The 23625-nt window shown below is 39.7% G+C and overlaps 5 protein-coding genes across 9 annotated transcripts; 2 read left to right on the top strand and 3 right to left on the bottom strand.

The window, feature by feature from the left end:
- The first annotated feature begins 1727 nt into the window (after positions 1 to 1727).
- On the top strand, positions 1728 to 2420 carry LOC138904930 (uncharacterized). Its single transcript, XM_070193425.1, has one exon. The coding sequence runs from the start codon at positions 1728 to 1730 to the stop codon at positions 2418 to 2420; it is 693 nt and encodes a 230-aa protein (XP_070049526.1).
- Positions 2421 to 10589: 8169 nt separating this feature from the next.
- LOC104112490 (subtilisin-like protease SBT5.6) lies at positions 10590 to 12658 on the top strand. Of its 2 annotated transcripts, none has more exons than XM_018776478.3 (4): positions 10590 to 10925; positions 11229 to 11508; positions 11676 to 11889; positions 11979 to 12658. In XM_018776478.3, exons 2-4 carry the CDS (start codon positions 11239 to 11241, stop codon positions 12497 to 12499), a joined length of 1005 nt encoding a protein of 334 aa, XP_018631994.1. In that variant the 5' UTR covers positions 10590 to 10925; positions 11229 to 11238; the 3' UTR covers positions 12500 to 12658. The 2 variants fall into 2 exon arrangements, with proteins under 2 accessions (XP_018631994.1, XP_033516229.1); XM_033660338.2 differs by having other exon boundaries at positions 10590 to 11156.
- Positions 12659 to 13210: 552 nt separating this feature from the next.
- Positions 13211 to 16209, bottom strand: LOC104112491 (uncharacterized). Of its 4 annotated transcripts, none has more exons than XR_011413912.1 (5): positions 15932 to 16209; positions 15506 to 15821; positions 13798 to 13896; positions 13577 to 13711; positions 13211 to 13485 (listed from the first exon to the last, which is right to left on the bottom strand). XR_011413912.1 is itself a non-coding variant. In XM_009622427.4 (4 exons), exons 1-3 carry the CDS (start codon positions 16084 to 16086, stop codon positions 13605 to 13607), a joined length of 549 nt encoding a protein of 182 aa, XP_009620722.3. In that variant the 5' UTR covers positions 16087 to 16209; the 3' UTR covers positions 13211 to 13485; positions 13577 to 13604. The 4 variants fall into 4 exon arrangements, 1 of the variants encoding a protein (XP_009620722.3); XR_011413913.1 differs by having other exon boundaries at positions 13820 to 13896; XR_011413914.1 differs by having other exon boundaries at positions 13577 to 13682; positions 13820 to 13896.
- A 367-nt stretch (positions 16210 to 16576) lies between these two features.
- Positions 16577 to 19836, bottom strand: LOC138891348 (pentatricopeptide repeat-containing protein At5g57250, mitochondrial). The gene has a single exon (XM_070195458.1). It carries the CDS (start codon positions 19768 to 19770, stop codon positions 16639 to 16641), a length of 3132 nt encoding a protein of 1043 aa, XP_070051559.1. The 5' UTR covers positions 19771 to 19836; the 3' UTR covers positions 16577 to 16638.
- Positions 19837 to 20990: 1154 nt separating this feature from the next.
- LOC104112489 (beta-amyrin 6-beta-monooxygenase-like) lies at positions 20991 to 22871 on the bottom strand. The gene is made up of 3 exons (XM_009622425.4): positions 21926 to 22871; positions 21511 to 21698; positions 20991 to 21431 (listed from the first exon to the last, which is right to left on the bottom strand). Exons 1-3 carry the CDS (start codon positions 22869 to 22871, stop codon positions 21132 to 21134), a joined length of 1434 nt encoding a protein of 477 aa, XP_009620720.1. The 3' UTR covers positions 20991 to 21131.
- Positions 22872 to 23625: the final 754 nt, after the last annotated feature.

Genomic DNA, 23625 nt, shown 5'->3' with positions numbered 1-23625 from the left:
CATATTTATTCTGGAACTACGAGACGGTATCTCGGGAGATCCCCTGCTGTTTATCTTTGTGTGTTGCATTGTTATTTCGGTGTGTTTTCCTTTTGTTAAATTCCAGTATCTTACTATACTGTTATATTCTCCTGCTTTATTTATTATATACCAGTGGGCCTGACCTGACCTCGTCACTAATCTACCAAGCTTAAGCCTGGCACTTACTCAGTACCGTTGTGGTGTACTCATGCTACTCTTCTGCACATATTTTGTGTGTAGATCCAGGTACTTCTTATCAGCCCCGCTATTATTTGAGAGTGCTTGCTGTTGTACGGAGACTTCAAGGTATATCTGCCGCGTCCGCAGACCTCGGAGTCCCACTCTATTCTCTCCTACGTCATTTTCCTTCTGTACTTCTTTTATTAGACTCTGGTTTATAGAGATACTAGTTTCCTTTTGTAACTTGTGACATATGATGTTCCGGGTTTTGGGAAGACTGTATTTATAGAGTATTGGTTATTGTACTTGCCGAGCGACATTGTTACTAGTTATTCAGTTATCCACTGTTATTAGTTGCCAAGTTTTACTTTCGTTTTATTATTTTCTGTAATTTGTTAGGCTTACCTAGTCGTAGAGACTAGGTGCCGTCACGACGTTATACGAAGGGTGTTTGGGTCGTGAAAAGTTGGTATCAGAGCTCTAGGTGTCGTGAGTCACAAGCAAGTTTAGTAGCGTCTCACAGATCGGTACAGAGACATCTGTATATATCTTCGAGAGGCTATGGAACTATTAGGAAAAATTTCACTTCTTTGATTCCTTGTCGTGCGAAATTGTTGACTTCGAAATTCTTAACTTTTGTACTCTATTCTATCACAAATGGTGAGGACACGTACAGGTGGATCTGATGACCAGGAACCCACGCCTCTGCTAGAGTCGCGAGAATCTGGGGCCGGGGTAGAGGCCGAGGACGTCCACACGGAGAAGCCAGAGCACTCGCACAAGATGCCATAGAGGAGCCCCCAGTACCTCCAACTGGAAGACAGACACCTGAGATACATGTTGTTGCACCAGCTCTCCAGGAGATTCTAGCCCAGTTTCTGAGCATGTTCAGCACCTTGACTCAGGCTGAATTGATTCCACTTGCTCCTGCCACATCTCAGACCATGGGAGGAGCACAAACTCCCGTCGTTGGTAATCCAGAGCAGCACATTCAGGTCGACCAGGTTCCAGAGATTATATTAATGTAGCTGGTAGCTCTAACTCAGCCCGAGGTTAGGGCAATAATTTCTGAGGCGGAGTAGCTCAGACTTGAGAAGTACAAGAAGTACCACCTTCCTACCTTCAGTGGATTGGCGTCAGAGGATACCCAGGGTTTTCTAGAGGAGTGTCACCGTATTCTCCGTACTATAGGCGTGGCGGAGTCGAGTGAGATTTCTTTTACTGCATTCCAACTTAGAAGAGCAGCCTATTAGTGGTGGCGTGCTTATAAGTTGGGTAGTTTGGCTGAGGTAGCTTCACTTACAAGGACTTAGTTCTCAGACATGTTCTTAAGGTAATACGTTCCTTAGAGTCTTAGAGACACATGGCGCGCAGAGTTTGAGCAGTTGCACTAGGGTGCTATGACTGTGTCAGAGTATGCAGTTCGCTTCAGTGATTTAGCCCGACATGCACCAGCCTTGGTTGCCACAGTTCGAGAGAGGGTTAGTCGGTTTATTGAGGGACTCCACCCTAGTATCAGTCTTAGCATGGCCCGGGAGTTAGAGATAGATATTTCTTACCAGGAGGTTGTGAGTATTCCTAGGATATTAGAGGGTGTGCTTGCTCGGGAGAGAGAGGAGAGGGATGCCAAGAGGTCCCCAGAGTCTGGAACTCATAGTGGTACTCGTGACCCGGGTGCACGTCGCCGTGGTAGGGGCTATAGGAGTCGCCCCATTCATTTAATGTTTCCAGCTGTCAGTGGTATTCCGGTCCCTTATAGGCCCCAGGAGCCTTATTATGCACCTCCAGTATCTAGTGCACCTCCTGCAAGGGGTGCTTTTAGCTGTCAATCCAGCAGACCTTGCCCGAGCCAGTCACAGAAGTCATGCCCTCCGAGAGCTTGTTTTAAGTGTGGCGACACTCGCCATATGGTAAAGGATTGCCCCAGACTTAGAAGGGGTGCACCTCCACGGACTTCTCAGCCACCGTGTGCTCCACCGGGTCCTCAGGCTATGATCCCAGCACCATCTACCGCCCCACCTTCTCAGCCAGCTCAAGGTGGAGGTCGGGGAGGTCGAGGTCGCCCTAGAGGGGGAGGCCAGGCCAGATATTATGCTCTTCCTGCTCGTAAAGAGGCAGTTTCTTCCGACTCCGTCATTACAGGTATTGTTCCGGTCTGTCATAGAGACCCATCGATTTTATTTGATCAAGGCTCCAGTTATTCCTATGCGTCTTCTTAGTTTGCCCCGTATTTGGTAGTATCTCGGGATTTCTTGAGTTCCCCTGTTTATGTGTCTACTCCTGTGGGATATTCTCTTATTATGGACCACGTGTATTGATCGTGTTTGATTGCTCTTAGTGGTTTTGAGACCATAGTCAATTTATTATTGCTCAGTATGGTAGACTTTGATGTTATTTTGGGCATGGACTGGTTGTCGCCCCATTATGCTATTCCTGATTGTCACACAAAAATCATGACGCTGGATATGCTAGGATTATCATGATTAGAGTGAAGAGGTACCTTAGAGTATACTCCCAGCCGAGCTATTTCATTTCTTAAAGCTCAACGAATGGTTGAGAAGGGGTGTGACACGCATCACGCTTATGTGAGAGATGTAAGTATTGATACCCCTATAGTCAAGTCAGTCCCAGTAGTGAAGGACTTTCCAGATGTGTTTCCAACTGATCTTCCGGGCATGCCGCCCGACGGAGATATTGATTTTGGCATTGATTTGTTGTCGGGCACTCGGGCCAATCTCTATTCCTCCGTATCGTATGCCTCCTCCTGAGTTGAAGGAATTGAAGGGGCTGTTACAGGAGTTGCTTGATAAAGCCTTCATTCGACCCATTGTGTCACCTTAGGGGTGTTCTTGTCTTGTTTGTGAGGAAGAATGATGGTTCTATACGTATGTGCATTGATTATCGTCAGCTGAACAAAGTTATAGTGAAGAATATGTATCCATTTCCTCGTATTGATGATTTATTTGATCAGCTACAGGGTGCCAGGGTGTTTTCAAAGATTGATTTATGTTCCGGCTATCATACGTTAAAGATTCGGGAGCCAGATATCCCGAAGACTGCTTTTAGGACGCGGTATGGTCACTACGAGTTCCTTGTGATGTCATTTGGGCTGACCAATGCCCCAGCAACTTTTATGCACTTGATGCATAGTGTGCCCGGCCTTATCTTGACTCTTTCTTCATTATATTTATTGACGACATTCTGGTGTACTCCCGGATTCGGGAGGATCATGAGCAGCACCTGAGGATTGTGCTTTAGACTTTGAGAGAAAAGAAGTTATATGCAAAATTTTCAAAGTGTGAGTTTTGGCTAGACTCTGTGGAATTCTTGGGTCATGTAGTATCGAGTGATAGGATCCATGTGGATCCGAAGAAGATTGAAGCAGTGCAGAGTTGGCCCAGACCGTCCTCAGCTATAGAAATCTGGAGTTTTCTTGGTTTGGCAGGGTATTACCATCGATTTGTATAGGGTTTCTCATCTATTACAGCACCTATGACCAGGCTGACCCAAAAGGGTGCTCCATTCAGGTGGACAGAGGAGTGTGAGGAGATCTTTCAGAATCTTAAGACAGCTTTGACTACAGCCCCATTATTTGTATTGCCTAGAGGTTCAGGGTATTATACTATATATTGTGATGCATCGTGGATTGGTCTCGATGCCGGTAGGGTGATTGACTACGCGTCCAAACAACTGAAGGTTCATGAAGAGAACTGTCTTTTCCACGACCTTGAGTTAGCAGCTATTGTTCATGCCTTGAAGATTTGGTGGCACTATTTGTACGGTGTCCCTTGTAAGATCTACACCAATCACCAGAGTTTGCAGCATCTGTTCAAATAGAAGCATCTTAACTTGCATCAGTGGAGGTGGTTGGAGTTGCTTAAGGATTATGATATCACCATTTTGTACCATCCCGGGAAGGCCAATGTGGTGGCCGATGCTTTGAGTCACCGGGCGGAGAGTTTGGGGAGCTTAGCATATCTACCAGCAGCAGAGAGGCCATTGGCGTTGGATGTTCAGGTCTTAGCCAACCAGTTTGTTAGATTGGATATTTCTGAGTCGAGTTGAGTATTGGCTTATGTGGTCTCTCGGTCTTCTCTTTATGATCGTATCAGGGAGCTTTATTATGATGACCCCCATCTGCTTGTACTTAAGAACACGGTTCAGCACAGTGATGCCAAGGAGGTCGCTATTGGAGATGATGGTGCACTGAGGATGCAAGGCATGCTATGTGTGGCCAATGTAGATGGTCTGCATGAGTTGATTCTCCAGGAGGCTCACAGCTCGTGGTACTCCATTCACCCAGGTGCCGCGAAGATGTATCAGGACTTGAGACAACATTACTGGTGAAGAACAATGAAGAAGGACATAGTGGAATATGTAGCTCAGTGTCTGAATTACCAGCAGGTAAAGTATGAGCATCAGCGGCCAGGCGGAATGCTTCAGAAGTTAAGAGATTCCAGAGTGGAAATGGGAACGGATCACTATGGATATCGTTGTTGGGCTTCCATGAACTCAGCGGAAGTTTGATGTAGTTTCGGTGATTGTGGACAGGCTGACCAAGTCAGCTTATTTCCTTCCTATGATGACTACCTATTATTTTGAGCAGCTTGCTCGAATTTATATCCGCGAGATCGTCAGGCTTCATGGCGTACCGGTAACTATCAACTCTGACCGGGGTACGCAGTTTACATCACGGTTCTGGAAGGCCGTATAGCATGAGTTGGGTACTTGGGTTGAGTTGAGCACATTATTTCATCCTCATACGGACGGACAGTCCGAGCGCACTATTCAGATACTGGAGGATATGCTTTGTGATTGTGTGATAGATTTGGGGGGTGTTTAGGATCAGTTCTTACCACTTTCATAGTTTGCCTACAATAATAGTTATCAGTCGAGCATCCATATGGCATCGTATAAGGCTCTGTATGGTAGGCGGTGTCGGTCTCCAGTGGGTTGGTTCGAGTCGGGCGAGGCTAGATTATTGGGTACAGACTTGGTTCAGGATGCCCTGGATAAGGTGAAGGTGATTCAGGATCGACTTCGCACATCCCAGTCCAGACAGAAGAGTTATGTTGATCGAAAGGTTTGCGATGTTGCATTCATGGTTGGAGAGCGGGTCCTGCTCCGGGTGTCACCCATGAAGGGTGTTATGAGCTCCGAAAAGAAGGGCAAGTTGAGCCCAAGGTTTATCGGCACATTCGAGGTGTTGCGGCATGTTTGGGAGGTTGCTTATGAGCTTGCCTTGCCTCCTAGTCTAGCAGGAGTTCACCCGGTATTCCATGTTTCTATGCTCCGAAAGTATCACGGTGATCCGTCTCATGTGTTGGATTTCAGCTCAGTCCAGTTGGACAAGGATTTATCTTATGTTGAGGAGCCGGCGGCTATTTTGGACAGGCAGGTTCGAAAGCTGAGGTCAAAGACCATTGCTTCCGTGAAGGTTCAGTGGAGGGGTCAGCCGTTAGAGGAGGCGACTTGGGAGACCGAGCATGATATGTGCAGCTGCTATCCTCATCTTTTCACCACTTTAGGTATGTCTCTATGCTCGTTCGAGGACGAACGATTTTTTTAAGAGGGGGAGGATGTAATGACCCAGCCGGTCGTTTTGAGTATATTAGCCCTGATCCCCTATTTACTACTTTCCCCATATCGTTTTCTGCTAATGTGACTTGCCGGGAGGTTTTGTTGTGGTTTTAGAGTGATTTGGGACACTTAGTCCCTAAAACGAAAGTTTAAGTCTTAGGATTTTGACCGTAGACGGAACTGTGTAAAGACAACTTTAGAATGGAGTTCTGTCGGTTCCGTTAGCTCCGTTGGGTGATTTTGGACTTAGGAGCATGTCTGGGCTGTGAATTTGAGGTATGTAGCTGATTTAGGCTTGAAATGACGAAAATCGAATTTTTTGAGACTTTGACCAGAAGTGGACTTTTTGATATCGGGTCGAATTCTGATTCCGGAAGTTGGTGTAGGTTCGTAATATTGAATATGGCTTGTGTGCAAAATTTGAGGTCAATCGGGGGTGGTTTGATAGGTTTCGGCATCGATTGTAAAAATTTGAAGTTTGAAGTTCATTAAGTTTGAATTGGAGGGTGATTCGTGTTTTTGTTGTTGTTTGACGTGTTTTGAGGGCTCGACTAAGTTCGTAGTATTTTAGGACTTGTTGATATATTTGGTTGAGGTCCCGGAGGCCTCGGGTGTGTTTTGGATGCTTAACAGATTGAATTTGGACTTATGCAAATTGCTGAAGTTTCCTTATTTCTGGTGTTTTTGCACCTGCGGTGGGGAGACCGTAGGTGCGGACTCGCACGTGCGGAAGGAGGAGCGCAGATTCGGTTTGGTCAAGCTTGGTCTGTGGGAGTAGGTGCGAGATTAGCCCGCAGAAGCGGAGCCGCAGCTGTGGAAGATGGAGCGCAGAAGCGGACGGGGCTTGGAGCGTGAGGATCGCAGAAGAGGAAGATATCTGTAGGAGCGGGTGCGCAGGTGCGGCCCCTTGCTCGCAGATACGGACCCAGGCTCCTTAAGTCATTTTCGCACCTGCAATGAAAATTTTGCATGTGCGGCGTCGCAGGTGCGATTGCTGGTCCGTAGATGTGTAAATGCCTGGGCAGAACCTTTTTAAACGAGGCTTCAAGATTTTTGGCCATTTTCTTCATTTTTGAGCTCGGGTTGACGATTTCTTGAGAGCATTTTCTAGGGATTTCGTGAGGTAAGTCCCTTGTGCTTCTTTTTGAAAACTAATCTTGCTTCCCCATTTATTTTTCCACCTAGTTAGTGTGTATTTAAGGTGGAATTTTGGAGTTTGAGGCTAGGGATTTGAAGAGTTTGATTTTGGGTTTTGAGTGGTCATTTATGGTCGGTTTTAATAAATTTGGTATGGTTGGACTCGTGAGTGAATGGGATTTCGAATTTTGTGATTTTTGCCCGATTCCGAGACGTGGGCCCAGGTCGACCTTTTAGGACGGATTTCAGAATTTTTGTTAAAGTTTTGGTTTCATTAATTAGATTAGTCTATTATAGTTGTATTTATGATATGTAATTGTTTTTGGCTAGATTATTTGAAGTCGGATAATCGAGGAAAGGGCATTCTTACTGATTGATTAAGCTTGGTTCGAGGTAAGTGGCTTGCCTAACCTTATGGGGGGAAATCCCCTTAGGATTTGGTACTGTCGTCATATGTGAGTGTCGTGTACGTGAGGTGACGAGTGCGTTCACAAGCTATTTGTTGTAAAACCCGATTTGTTCTGAGTAGTAACCTATTCTCATTCTTAATTGAGTTATACCAATATGTGTAGTTATCCTGTTTAGTCTAATATTGCATGTCTACGTTCTTTAAATGCTTATTTGAACTCTGTGCAACATGCCTAGTTGATTTCCTGCTTTTCCTTGTTCTTTATCAGTCTTAACTGTAGATTCTTGTTGTTAACTGTGGTATTTATCGGTTGAGATGTGTGTTTACTTTTGAGACTACGAGGCGGTTCCTCGGGAGTTCTCTCTGCAGATTTACTTTTGAGACTACGAGGTAGTTCCACGGGAGTTCTCCCTACACATTTACTTTTGAGACTACGAGGCGGTTCCTCGGGAGTTCTCCCTGCACATTTACTTTTGAGACTATGAGGCGGTTCCTCGGGAGTTCTCCCTGCACATTTACTTTTGAGACTACGAGGCGGTACCTAGGGAGCTCTCCTTGCACATTTACTTTTGAGACTACGAGGTGGTACCTTGGGAGTTCTCCTTGTATATATACTTTTGAGACTACGAGGCGGTACCTCGGGAGTTCTCCTTGCATATTTATTCTGGGACTACGAGACGGTATCTCGGGAGATCCTCTGCTATTTATCCCTGTGTGTTGCATTGTTATTTCGCTATGTTTTCATTTTGTTAAATTCTAGTCTCTTATTATACTGTTATATTCTCATGCTTTATTTATTATATACCAGTGGGCCTGACCTGAACTCGTCACTACTCTACCAAGGTTAGGCTTGGCACTTACTGGGTGCCGTTGTGGTGTACTCTTCTACACATGTTTTGTGTGCAGATCCAGGTACTTCTTATGAGCCCCGTTATTTGCTAAGAGTGCTTGCTGCTGTACAGAGACTTCAAAGTACATCTGCCGCATCCGCAGACCTCGGAGTTCCCCTTTATTCTCTCCTACGTCATTTGCCTTCCGTACTTCTTTTATTAGACTCTGGTGTATAGAGATACTAGTTTTCTTCTGTAGCTTGTGGCTTACGATGTTTCGGGTTTTGGAAATACATTGTATTTATAGAGTATTGGTTAGTGTACACGCCGAGCGACATTGTTACTAGTTATTCAGTTATCCATTGTTGTTAGTTGCCAAGTTTTACTTTCGTTTTGTTATTTTCCGTAATTTGTTAGGCTTACTTAGTCGTAGAGACTAGGTGTCGTCACGACGTTATACAGAGGGAGTTTGGGTTGTGACAGCATGTGTGAGCCTCTTCCGCTTTTGCGCCCAACGTTTCGCTTCTGCGCTTGCGCAGATGCCGACCAAAGCTCCGCACCTTCGGCCCTTCTCCTGGCTGGCCTTCTCCGCTTCTACGACGACCTCCCTCGCACATGCATGTCCGCACCTGCGACCAAACCACCCGCAGGTGAGATGACACCAGACTTTAGCAGTCTTCAGCATTTTCTCGAATCCAAATTTCAATCTGTTTCAAACCCGAGGCCCCCGGGATCCTATCCAAACATACCAACACATCCCAAAACATGAAACGAACCTGCTCGAGGTCTCAAATCGCACCAAACAACATCAAAACTACGAATCAACGATCATAATCCTTCTTTAAACTTTCAAACTTCCAAACTTCGACGAACGCATCCGAATCATATCAAAACATTCCGGAATGTCGCCAAACTTTACGTACATGCCACAAATCACGACACAAACCTATTCCAAGGCTCGGAACCCCAAACAGGCATCGATAACATAAAAATCCACTTCAAACCCAACTTATGAAATTCTTAACCCTTCAAAATGCCAGCCTTCCATAATAAGTACCGAAATGCTTCCTGACCACCCGATACTCAATCCGAACATACGCCCAAGTACGAAATCATTATATGAACCTATTGAAACCTTTAAATCCCGATTCAGAGATCGTTTGCTCAAAAGTCAAACCTTAGTCAATTCATCCAACTTAAAGCTTCCAAAATTAAAATTTTCCATCCGAATCAACTCTGAATTTCCCGAAATTCGATTCCGACCATACGTACAAGTCGTAATACATGAAATTGAGCAACTCGAGAACTCAAGCCGTCGAACGATGCGCTAGAGCTCAAAACGATCGATCGGGTCGTTACATTTTGACTTTTGAAAAATATAATACCTCAACTAGATCTTGATTTAGACACCCACTCTTGGGGGTTTAAAGTAAAAGGGAGAAAATAAAACCAAGCAATCAATTTAGTATTAGGCGTCTATTCGCCGAGTCTTAAAAGCTTTGACAAATAGTCATTATCGCATACTGAATACTACCATGCCTCTATACTTGTTATTTATCGTTTAACGTTTTGGCATATCTATTAAAAACTTATTTATCATTAATTTGATTAAATTATTTTTATTTATAACAAAATGTTTTCTTTGTGTGGTACAGTCGAAATTTTTAAAAAAAAATTCTAAAATGATAAATATTTTATAAAATTGTTTAAGTAAAGCAGTACACACTACAAATATATGAACCACAACATGCAAAGTGGAATAATAATTGTCTAGAGAAATGACTCGACTGAGTCTCATTATCGGAGGTCGTTTTCTTTTATATTTACGTTACGTTAAGTACCTATTTTACTTAGCTTTGTGTGTGTATTTCTTTTTCTCTTTGCCTTTGGGCGTGAGGAACGGTGGGCACACAGCTCGTAGCCTAGTAGATAATTGGTGGCAAATATTATCCGAGAAATACACACTGATGAGACAAGTAATTTACACACGAAAGCAACCACAGTAGCAACGTGGCAGAATAAATCGGGAGATTCCTTTGAGCCTGTTACGTGCAAATGCAAAGTCCAACACCTATCCTCATTATATTGGCTTGTCGTGTTTGGATTATTTTTACTGTGTGGCGATAAATTTAGTATTATATTTAAACATCAAATACGTATTTGTTTACCCTTAAAAATAAATAACAATTGAATTTATATGTGATTTTAAAGATAAATGATTTAATTCAATGCAAATAATTTATGATGTTAGATAACCAAATAAGAAAAACAAAATAAACTGCCAAATCAGTGACGATAGTAAATCCGGGCTCGGTTAAAGGCTTACCAAAAAGCTCGCCTTCAATTCCGAACCAACACTTACGTAGAACTTTTGAACCAAATAAAAACTTTGAACAACTTTTAGAGATAGAGAAAAATAGATGTATATTATCTTGATATGCTTGTAAAAGATTATCTTGATATGCGTGTAAAAGAGACTTTATTGAATAATAGACTCCCCTCTAATAATGCTTTGTTGCACAGGAAAGAAACAGCATATTCACACATTGAACCAAATCTTTCATGCTCAACTCTTTCCAATCTCTGAAACAAATCTAAAATTCCCTGAGCACCCTTAACTTCAAAGATCTTTTTTATCAATGTCATATAGATCCTTGTAATAAAAGGCAAACCTCGATCAATTAGTTCAACGAATACTTCAATTGCTATGTCCGCCAGGCCATTCCTACAGAGCCCTTGAATGGTGCAATTGTAACATGCAGCTGAAGGTATAGATGTCTTCATAAATAAGGCTTTTATAAGCAAGTTGCACATAGTAACATCGAGAAAAACATCAGCTGCTTCAACTCTTTTTTTTGTCTCAAGCATTCCCATGACATTTTCTTCTTGAATATAACCATGTAACAATGTACTATACGTGATAACATCTCCGAGGATTCCCTTAGACACATCATCGGCCTCATTCATCCTTCCCGGCTTTGCACAATCCATTGATAATGGTATTATATGTAACAACACTAGGTTTTATGCCTTTCTTCTCCATTTCACTGAGGAAAAGTTGTCCTCTGCAGGGGCAGTAGTATGCAGGCATCAATGGAGGTGAAAAGAGCTGGAGGTGTCGCAGCTATTTTAGGAACTCCATTTAATGAAATACAAGTCACCCCTTTTTTGGATTCCACAACAGTTGCTTTTTCATATGGCCTAAATACAATCCGAACATATATACAGACTGAAAAAAATCCAATGGCAACACTTCTCCCAGGGCAAACATTGATTGGTACCAAGCCAGCATCAGTCATGGCTCCTTTCACTTCCAAAGGACCAAATATAGTAGATCCTAACATTCTCAAGGTAATATATATCAGCACTAAAAAAGGAGTATTTTAGCAAACAACCTGCCTTATTTTCCAGAGTACTAGTAACCTTTTACGAACAATTTCCACTAAAACGTTTTTACACCGACAGTGTATAGAAGGCAAGTAAACTCTTTCTGAACAATACTTTTACATTAATTGCAGCCAGATATAACTGCTCCTGGATTAAACATACTAGCCGCATGGAGTGAAGCATCCTCCCCCTTGAAATTGCCAGAGGATCGTCGAGTTGTTAAGTATAACATGCAGTCTGGGACATCCATGTCTTGCCCACATGTTTCAGCTGTAATTGCACTCTTAAAATCCATTCATCCAGATTGGAGCAGTGCTGCAATCAGATCAGCTCTAATGACAACATGTAATGCTTTACTCAGCTTCTCGTAAAGAATTGTCCTTGTTATTTTTTTCTAAAGAATTTCTCAGACATTTGTTTTCCTCATACTGCAGCAACAATCAATAATGTGGTTGGTAGACCAATAACAAATGCCACTGGTAATGATGCAAACCCCTTTGAATACGGAGCAGGCCATTTCCGACCATCAAGAGCAGTAGATCCTGGACTCATTTATGATGCAACGTATGAGGATTATCTTCTCTATCTTTGTAGTCAAAACATAAGCCTAGATTCCTCGTTCAATTGTCCTGAGGAAGTACCAGAAGCAAGTAACCTTAACTATCCATCACTTGCAATAGCTAACATCAAAGGATCCAGGACCGTCAGAAGAGTTGTTACAAATGTTGGAAAAGACAATTCTACTTACATTTTAGCTATGAGATCACCTCCTGGATATGTTGTTGACATCATTCCGAAAACTTTACGCTTCAGCAAGTTGGGAGAGAAACTTAGCTTCAATATAACAGTTAGAGCACAAAGTGTTGAAAGGAGAAATGAGTTTGCCTTTGGTTGGTACACATGGAGTGACGGAGTCCATGTGGTTCAAAGTCACATTGCAGCATCATCCGCATAATTAAATCATCCGATTGTGAATAAGTGCCCAACATATTTTGTGTTATTAAATAGAGATAATATGAAATTTTGCATTATAAATGTAATTGCATTTCATTCTCATGCAAAAGATTTGTACCATGTGAAATAAAGAAGTAATCATATATCCTGTTGCTCCATACATCTTGGACTTATAATTGATTTAAGTATTTAAACAGTATTTTATCCAGCCTTGTCCCCGTAGAGAGTGTAGCAGAAGGGACACTCTTAAAAAGTGGCTGCTACCCAAAAAGTTGGGATAATGATAACACAACAACAATTATGCCTCAATCCCAAGTTCGATAATGATATTAATCACAACCCCCCCCCCCCCCCCCAACCAAAAAAAAGAAACACTACAGCAACAACACTGAAGGCAGAGGGGGGCAACTGAATGGTTCTAAAAAATTTCCCTTGGAAAACGATATCGCTAACCTTGATGCTAATACTGAATCAGGATCACGGGGTCCTTGATATTAATAGAATTTCCCACCTCTTCTTCATGAATCAAATCAAGGACATCAAGCCAGCAATTTTTATAACAAAAACAAAGCTTCTTAATTCTGAGTAGCTAACTGTTCACTCGTGTGACAATGTTCTAGGTATCATGTAGAGGGAGTTTAAGTCTCTAAATAGAGGAAACATTGATGACAAAATAGACAAAAATGGTTAGTTGTTAAAGTGAACATGATGGTTTAAGTGGTTTAAGTGACTCTTATACTCCACTTCAAGAAATCTAATTACACCCTGTATCTCATTGCAGATGGAAAAAAAATGAAGCACAAGAAATCACAAACCTCTAGCTTACTCTATCACGTGCTAAATAGCCAAAAATCATCCATCCAATACAAAAAAATGGAAAAATAAAACCTGCTCACATGAGGAAATGGCTGGAAATGTGCCATCGACAATACTACGAAGAGAGGTATATGATTTTGTATCTATGTAGCAATTTACGACAGTTTGACCCTGTAGATTATAAAAATATCATCAGAAACTTTCTTTAACAAAGTTATATGCAAAGTTCCTTCGCAGTTGACAATGACAGTTGACAACGTACCTTTGGGTTGACGGTGAAGATATTTCCTTTAGGTTATTCCAACCTTGAGGTAGCTGATCTTATCTGTTTCTCTGTTGCCAAAACCAGCATAGAAGGGATAGGATTCCTATCAGAAGGGAAGAAAGCTGTTACATCCTGCAATTTCAAAGTTTTTTTTTTTTGAATGATAACATACATACTGCAATTCTAAAGTTGACAGGTTATTTATCTGCATTTGTTACCATAGCTAAAATTAGTAATTACATCTTCTGCACAGCCGGTAATTTAGATGCTATGCTCCTTGCCCTCAAGAATTTGCTACATTGTTATTCCCAGAGAGCCTGTGAAAAACAGAAAGAAAACCATTGTTGCCTTTACGGTACAAGATGTTTTCCAAAGATTTTCTTTCTCTTATTAGCCATTATATCCATCTTGCAGTTTATCTATTTCATTGAACAAATCTTGATGTTTCCGCACAGCCATATTTTAAGAGCGGCATAAGATCAGTTAAATGGTATCCAAATCTCAGTGTATCGAATACCCACTTTGTACATTTTGAGCATTTGGAAATCTGCTGTGTTAAACAGTGTGTTTTCGTGCATCAAATTCGAATACCCATCTATTCTCTCTTATTCAGCACTAAATACCCATCTATTCTCTCTTATTCAGCACTAAATACCCATCTCTTATTCAGCACTAAATACCCATCTATTCTCTCTTACTCAGATTGTATAATCATTACGAACAATAACTCCCCTAAGCTAGCAAAAAACAAAAGATAGAACTCAACATAGAAGTAAGTCGTCTTTATTTCAGTAAACAGACAAAAGCACTCAATCTACTGCCAATCATCAATACGGTGATGCAATAGTCTGAAAGCCTCCCCAGCCTCATGGCTTACGCAGACGTGCAAACCTTCTTTTGCTTAAAATGCTAAAAAATTCTATTAAGAAAAAAAAAAAAGCAAATCTGAATCAAGAAACTGACCTATAAGCAAGCGATTTTGAATTCATGAGGAGCTCTTCTAACCACAGCAAAGAGATTAATATTCTACTACTCAATCAGAGATGCTGCAAGTATATAGGTTTGTTAAGATCGGGAACTCGGGTAGTGCGGAATTTAGCCAAACAATGTTACAATGACAGTAACAAAGACAATGCAAGTTGATAATAACGACAATTAATGTAGATAAAGAAGACACCAATTTAATGTGATTCGGTCAGTATAACCTACGTCCACAAGCGGAGAGGAGCAATTTCACTATACCAATAAGAGTACAAAATTAGAGTAAATACTCTAATTAATCCCAAATACCCTAAGAGAATAACCTCACAAGATCACTCCAAAGAAAGGGATCACACAAGTGCTTCACAATACTTAACTCTCATACAAAACACTCTTAATAAAGGAGGAGAGGAAGAAACAAGAAATAAAGACACAAGTCTTGTTGGTGTGTTTAAAATGAACCAATGGCCTTTCCTTTTATAGGCAAAAAAGCATTGGCCTCTTAGTTGTAAAAGAAAAGATACAACTTGTGCAAATGATATCCACTACACAATGCAATATTTTTGGGTCCCAAAGAATATTGCCAACAAAGACTACTTTGCAAATAGGCTTATGCTTATATGAGATGGACTCCACTAGCCAAAATATTGGCCATAATTACAAGGTTGGAGTTATAATGCAGAAGAAAATAGCTTCTTTCAAATGTTAAGTTCATGCGGAAACAAAAACATGAAATAGCAGCAAGTGAAACAATAATGCCTGTTGCATTCTAAATGTATGTTACTACTAATATGATTTGAGGCTTGTCGCCTGTAATACTAATGATCTTTCCTTGGCTATTGCATAGTCGATTAGGTGATTGTATGCAGCAGGATAGTTACAAATTGCTAAAATAAATCAAGAAATAAAAAAGGACATAAGAACATGACAGTACAAGAAAAGTACCACGCATCGCAAACCCACTTTGATCTTCCAGATTATTTTAGCTGGCCATTGTTCATCTACTATGTCTCCTTGAACTTGCAACATTTTATAACAGGATATAACAGAGAACTTCTCATCTCTACTGGCTGTCCACTGTACTGAGTCCTCCCTTTCTTCTATTATGACCACTGAACTCAACTTTTGAGGCAAAAGGTTAACATCTTCAATCTCCCAATCATCAAAATGACTTCTAAATTGCAAATTCCATCCATTTCCGGAATAACAATCAGAAATCCAGCATTCCTTGTTACAGCATTCCCGTGATGGAGCTTGCGACCTGAAAATCCAGATACTTATTGAACTCAGTACACATGGGTACGGTCAGAATGAAAATAAACGATTTTTGGAAATACATAGATTGACTAGAATGAAGAAGTAAAAAGTAACCTCCGCAATAACACGAGGAGTGACAATGAGACATTTTCTCTTTCATGTAGTCTGCAAAAATGCAGATAAAAATGCCACCAAGTCTCAAATGGACTTTGCAAGAATGTCCAAATTCCCCTGAGCTTCTGCTTCAGAAAGAATGCTACTAAGTCCATCGTGCAAAGTTTTTAAGCACATAGGTTTAGCCTCTGAAATTTGCTCTTCTTGGTGTAAAGGAGGAATCCAGAGGTTCACAAAAGCTTCCAACTTACTTTTACTTACTTTAATTCGTTTTCCTCCTGCATAGGATATTAACTCAGAGTTGGTTCATAATTCAAATACTTGCATTAGAATTTAAAAATGTAACTTAGGGAAGAACTTATGTAATTAGAAGTAATAGAAATTAAAATAGCATTTAATACGCTAAAAATATAAAATTGATTAACTTATTCTTCTAAAGCAAAGACTCGGAATAACAATAGAATAAACTACCACTACAAAGTTTTTAAAAAAAAATTATGACCTACAAAGATAAAAATATCATTTTGAATTGTTTGTTAGAAATAGATATATGGGTTTGCCAAGTTGAAGAGTCACATAAAACATGAATGACACACTTAGATATCTCGACAACCAAAAGACATACCTAAGATAGCTCTTGTATGGTTCTTTGTTCTCAAACCATTGACAAAGAAGCTAGCTAATATTGTTGAAAAGACAATCATGTTCTATGTGAAACCAGTAATAACTTTAGCCACTTCATTAGCCTTATCACACTCCCCTTTTGAACACAATAAAGCAATACAGGAATAGTAAGAATTGAAGTCGAGCAACTGGGCTATTTGAGTGTCTTGGTCATGACGGTTGTTTGATGCCTTCTCAGGCATCCAACTCTGACGTGATCTTGAGTCTATATCCATCTCTCCCCCATTATAAGGCTCTTCGATTTTTCCTAATAAATTCCAAGCTCCACACCCCCTTCTAGCAGGGAAAAACATGGATACCACTTCATTCAGAATAGTAACTGCCTCTTGTATGCTTCCTCGCTCACACAATAGAGAAAGAAAACTTCTAATAGACTCTGTCTCGATTTGGATTTCAACTCTGCCAAGAAGATCAATGACAGATTTTGATTGAAGCATCTCTCTCAAAATGCATCGGGATTCTTCCATCCTTCCTTTATCACATAAGCCTCTCACCAAGTACATGAAACCCAAGAAATCAGGTAGTATGCCTTTCATTTTGAACTCAGAAAAGAACCCAAGAGCTTCCTCCATGTCACCCTTCTGACAATAGCTGTTAAGTACTGCACTGACAGTGAATTCATCTGGTGTGAGGCCTTTAGCTTGTAAATCAAGGAGAAGCTTCAAAGTTTCCTGGATTTGACCTAACTTGCTGCATCCATCGATTAATGAATTGTATATACGATTACTCGGTCTAAGATTCTTCAGGAACATTTCCTCAAACAACCTCCTAGCATCGGCTAAAAGACCTTCTTTTGACAAAGCATCAATGAGTATACTATACGTGATTTCTGAAGGAACTATATCATTCCTTTCTAAAGAATCAAATAACCGAAAAGCCTCAACCATGCACCCTTGACGACACAACCCATTGATAACTGAGTTATAGGTTACAATATTGAAAGAAATTCCCTTATTCTTGGCAAAATTACAGAGATCTAATGCCCTGTCAATATTTCCTCCTTTGCAAAGGCCGTCAATAACAATTGAGTAGTCAACGACATCCATGAGAGGTAGTTTATCTCTCGCTCCCATAACAAGGTTATACGCATCCAGATATCGTCCACCTCTTGTCAGTGTCCGCAAAACTACAGCAGAAAAGGTCACCTCAGATGTGTCGCCTTTCACTATAGTAAGAAACCGAAGTGCAGTTTCTACATTTTTAATGCAAAGGAAGTACACAAGCATCTTCTTTGCCCTGTGCTCAAAAATCCCATACTTTTTTAGGAATGTTGTCAAAAGAAGTCCAGTCAAAAAGGTTTGGCCACCATACAGAAGAGATTTCATTAAAAGATGGTAGGATTTCTTGCTTAGAACAAAACCATTACTTTGGATCACAATTAGCAGATTGACTGCAGCCTGTAATAATCCTTTGTTGCACAGGAAAGAAAGAGCATCTTCACACATTGAACCAAAATTTTCATGCTTAACTCTTTCCAATCTCTGAAACAAATCTAAAACTCCCTGAGCACCCTTAACTTCAAAGATCTTTTTTATCAATGTCATATAGATCCTTGTACTTGAAGGCAAACCTCGATCAATTAGTTCAACGAATACTTCAATTGCTATGTCCGCCATGCCATTCCTACAGAGCCCTTGAATGGTGCAATTGTAACATGCAGCTGAAGGTATAGATGTCTTCCGAAATTCATCAAATATTTCAAGTGCCTCATCTATCATTCCTACTTTCAAGTAACCGTCAATCATGGCACCGTAAGTAACAGAATTGGAAGTGATGCCCATATCTGATAATTTCTTATATATGGCAAGAGCATCCTCAAACAATCCCATCATAAATAGGGCTTTTATAAGCAAGTTGCACATAGTAACATCCAGAAAAACATCAGCTGCTTCAACTCTCTTTTTTGTTTCTAGCATTCCCATGACATTTTCTTCTTGAATATAACCATGTAACAATGTACTATACGTGATAACATCTCCGAGGATTCCCTTAGACACATCATAGGCCTCATTCATCCTCCCAGCTTTGCACAATCCATTGATAATGGTATTATATGTGACAACACTAGGTTTTATGCCTTTCTTCTCCACTTCACCGAGCAATTTGAACGCACGCTCAACGTCACCCATCCTGCACACACCATCAATCAATACTGCATACACAAACTCATCTGCTTCAATCTGCAAATCCTCAACCATCTTAAACACTGCAAACGCATCAAGCACTTTCCCCTTCTTGCAGAATCCTAATACAAGTGCTGTTAGAGTAACCAAATTAGGTTGAAGACCATGTTTTTTCATCCTGTATAGGAACCCAACTGCTTTCTCCACATGTCCCTCCTTTGAGAACCCATCAATAAGTATTGTATAGCCTATTGTATCCAACTCAATTCTCCTAGTACACACCATCTCATTATATCTTTTTAGTGCCTCTTCAATTGCTCCTTCCCTAAAATACCCATACATCCAATTACTGTAAAACACAACATCTAATTCTAATCCATACATTCCCAAATTAGAAACCTCCTCAATTCTACCTAACCTACAATAAGCACTCACAAGTATTGTGTAAGTAATAACGTTGGGCTTTAAACAACCTGAATTCACAGCATTTTCAAAGAACTCAACAGCGAGCTCAGCCTTTCCAACACTCAAGAAACCATGAATCACAAAACTGCACACAAAATTATCAAATGGGTATTTAATTTTCTCATGGGCCATTAACTCTAACACTTGAATTGCTTCATCAATCCTTCCCCGAGTGCAGAAAGAGTGAATCAATGAACAAAAAGTGTAAGAAGAGAGCAAAATACCATCTTTCCCTGAGCAATCCTGCAGTAAAGAAAGCGCCTTTCCGGGGTTTGTTTGAGAGAGGCCCTGAATTAAAGAATCAAATAGGCGTTTATCTTTGTACACCTGGGTAGCACTATTCGATTTCAAGTGCTTAAGTGCCTCTTCGAATCTGTTCTCTTCGGCAAGTGCTTGTATGAAGATTATCCGGGTCTTGGAGTCAGCGTTGAATTGATTTGATTTGACTAAGTGAATGATGAGTTTGAATTTTTTGGAGCGAGAAAGGAAGAGGAGGAAATGGTTCAAGTGTTGGGCGGTGGGAGTGAAACCACTCTTAACTACAGAAAGAAGCGACGAGAGCTTCATCGTGTGCTCCTTAGCTGGACGCCGTTAGTTTTTACGTATTTTCGTCCATTTGCAGTAAGAGGTGGAGCATTTTAGAGGTGGATCAAAAAATGCTCCATTTAAAAGACACTGTTATAGTACTAATCTTTTTTTAAAATTTACAAATATTTTAATTTAATCTTTTTTTTATTTGATGATAAATTTTATAGTCAAACAAATGTTATGCTATGTTTAAATTCATAATTGTCAAAAGTGTTATAATATATGTTTCAAGATTCAAATATATTTATTTTTTCTTAAACTTTAAGTTGGTCAAACAATGTCACTTAAAATAACGGGGAAGAAGGGGCAAAGTAATAATCAATCAATTGTTGATGCAGAGTTAAACGGGCTGCTTAAACAATATGTAGCTATATTAGAGGCGGATCTAATATTTTGGCAGGATGGTGCACTGTTAAGAAGAGGTGTATCCAGAATATAAATTTTACGGGTTCAACCTTTAGTTCTTACGATTGCGTACCCATTGCATTTTTGTAATTATAAGTTCAATTTTTTATTTTTTTAAATAGTAATCTTCTTACATCTATATCTATTTTTCATGAAAATATTGAGATCAGTTGAACTTATTGACTATATGCTACATCATATACTGCTACTAGTTTTAATATACATATTTTGTTTAATCATATAAGATTTTACAGCGACAAAAGAAAAATAGGAATTTCAATTTGTGAAAATTTTGAAAGAATTAACCAAACAAAAAAAGAAATAAAAAGAAAAAGTTCTTAATTAATATGCAAAAAATAACACCAGACACGTCCATCTCCCATGGGCGTATACTTCTAGAAAAAATAGGAAAAAACAACAAGATTGACATAAGATTTGAACTCACAACCTCACCTAGAGAGGTACACTTAATAACCATCACATCATATAATACTTTGAGCATGGGTGCACACACATATATTTAAATATTTTTTTTAAAAATATAACATTACTATATATGATTTAGGGCGGGGAGCATGGGTTCACGTGCCCCATGGAACCTCCCCTAGATACGCCCCTAGCTAGTATGTATTCTTTCTATTTTTTGCGTGTTTCGAGGCGATGTTTCTCAACTAATCAACAATACTGGTATTTTCTTTTCTTTTTGGTTTCTCACATGATATCCGCATTAGAGCCCCGCTAAATTCACTAGGAATTCTCATAATGATATTTCACTCACGCTATCTTGATATAAATTGGTAACAAAATATAAGCTTATCCCCATAATTTGAATGCAACTTATTGTCATACAACTATTGTAATTATTCAGATCTTAATTTTGCTCAAACTAATTAAAACAAGAACATAATTCACTTTCTGAGATTGATGAAATTCAGTTAATTTCCGTGAGGCAGAAGGCGAACAGGAAGGCCATGCTTTGGCACAGGAGAAGCATGGAACACAATCTCCTCATCAGGAATAACCTTTTCAAGTTTAAACCTTTTAACCACATTGTGCATCAACACTAGTATTTCCAGTCGAGCATACTCTTTTCCAGGGCACATCCGAGGTCCTCCCCCGAAGGGTATAAACGTGTAGGGTGCAGGTCCACTTCCCTCGAACCTCGTTGGATCAAACTTTTCAGGATCAGAGAAGTATTTCGGATTCTTATGTGTAGAGTGCACTGACCAAAATGTCTGTATATAGAATAAAAATATGTCAATTTCTTACATACCACATATAGCTAGTAACAAAATGATATATTTAATTTTGTACCTTCCACCCTTTTGGAATTGTAAAACCTGCATATGTACAATCAGTGATTGTTTCTCTAAAAGCTCCTTGAGCTGGTGGAGTTAGCCTTAGTGATTCACGAGCTACATTCCAAGAATACTTCATCTTCTCAATGTCTTCCCAACTTAGCAACTCATCTTCTCCTTTCAACTTTGCAATTGCCATTTGCTCTGTCATCAAACAACCATTTGTCATGTGAATATATTTGACGTATAGCCTGTTTGGCCAAGCTTCTAACATCAGCTTATTTTAAGAAGTCATTTTTCTCATAAATACTTCCCAGGAGAAGCTTGGTCAAACAGGTTGTTAGATTTGTCAACCTATTTAAGTACTTTACCTATTTATGAATTAAGTATATAACATTTAGATTTTCATTTTCCAAGCATGTTTAATTTACCTTTGTAAACTTGATAATAGACGTGGGGAAGTTCAGCGAGGTACTTCAAAACACTAGTGACTGCACTACTAGTAGTCTCAAAGCTTGCCACTAGCATTCCTATTATATTGTTGGAGATCTCCATTTCACTCATAAACCGTCCATTTTCATCAGTAACAAGCAACATTTTTGACAACAAGTCTCTGCCTCCTGCTATTATCTCTTTATTCTCCATTTGTAATTCCTTTCTCCTCTGTGTAATGATCCTCATGAGTTCATCCCTAACCATTTTCCCGCCTTTGATAGCGCGATTATAAGCTGTTCCGGGCAAATCAATAGGCATAGAAAATATTCCATTTGTAACAAGAGTGAAAGGATCAGCCAACCTTTTTATTTCCTCAGGATTTACCAAATTCATGAACAATCGACACGCCAAATCAAATGTGTACTTTTTTGACAATGGAAAAACCTTGACTACTCCATTATTAGGAATCCAATTTTCATCTACATGTTCTCGGGCCATTGAATCCATAACTGGAATGTATTGTTTTAGTGCCTCAGGCTTGAGAATATCGTGGAGAAAACCGCGTTGTAAAGCGGATACTTGTTTCAATGAACTCTCAGCAAATTCAGGGAAAAGCAATGCCTTTTTCATAGATTGTGGCCACCAGGAGGTGAGAAGTTTGTTCTCACTTGAGAATAAGAACTTATTCCCTTGTGCACCACAAAACACAGCCATTTTCTCTCCCATTATTGATGTTTGGAACACTTGAGGTGAGTACTTTTCCATTCTATTTTTGATGAATTTCTCAGGACCTAATAAGGCAAACTCCATATTTTCTCCTAACAATGGCCATCCAGATGTTCCTGGTGGAAGTTTCTTGCTATTCGAATCGCGTTTACGGAGGAAGAAAATGAAAGTGAGAGATAGAGGAAGGAATAGCAGAGCTAATAGGTAAGAAATCATGGCTTCCTTTTCTTTTTTTCTTCTTCCGCTAAGGATGGGAGAAACTAAAAAGAAGTGAGTTTTTTGCTGTGTGTTGGAGAAGTGAGTGTAGAAGTGTAGATATATATAGGATGTGAAGGGCTTAAGCTAATTGGACTATACCGAAGATAAATAAGACAACTTGAAGGATATAGGATTACTTGAATATGAGAATTGAAGAAAATGTTGAAATAGTTTAATGAAATTTTTAACATTTTTTAGGCTTTAAATAAAAAAGACAAGATTTGCAGAATTAGGACTTGATTTATAAGATTCTCTATTTTGTCTTCTTCTGCCTTAGAAATATATGATATCAATATTTATTTTTAAAATCATAATGCTGTCCACTTTAACCATCAAATGGATCAATTTATTTTTGATTTATTCTTCATCTATTCTCGATGTTTTGGATCAGCAAACTATTGGTGATATATGTTCTAGATCAAGCGAAAGCCAATACAAAAATATTACATCAAGGCTGATTCTTTATGGGTTAAGATTTTCATACATTTCAAAAATAGGATTCATTTTTCTGTTTTTACTTAACTAACTACGATAACTTATTTTAGAACTTTGTTTTGGTACCATTAATCTGAATTCACGCTATATATGGCCCATTAAAAAGGAGAGTGCTTCCTCCCGAAAAAATTTTCATGTGCAGGGCTCGACCCGAGACCTCTCACTAAGGATAGAAAGAGATGCAGATAGGCTATATACGAAAATTTTAGGATTTTGC

Source organism: Nicotiana tomentosiformis, chromosome 2 (genome assembly GCF_000390325.3).
Source record: "Nicotiana tomentosiformis chromosome 2, ASM39032v3, whole genome shotgun sequence".
NCBI lineage: Eukaryota > Viridiplantae > Streptophyta > Magnoliopsida > Solanales > Solanaceae > Nicotiana > Nicotiana tomentosiformis.
This window is presented reverse-complemented; position numbering and strand designations above follow the sequence as displayed.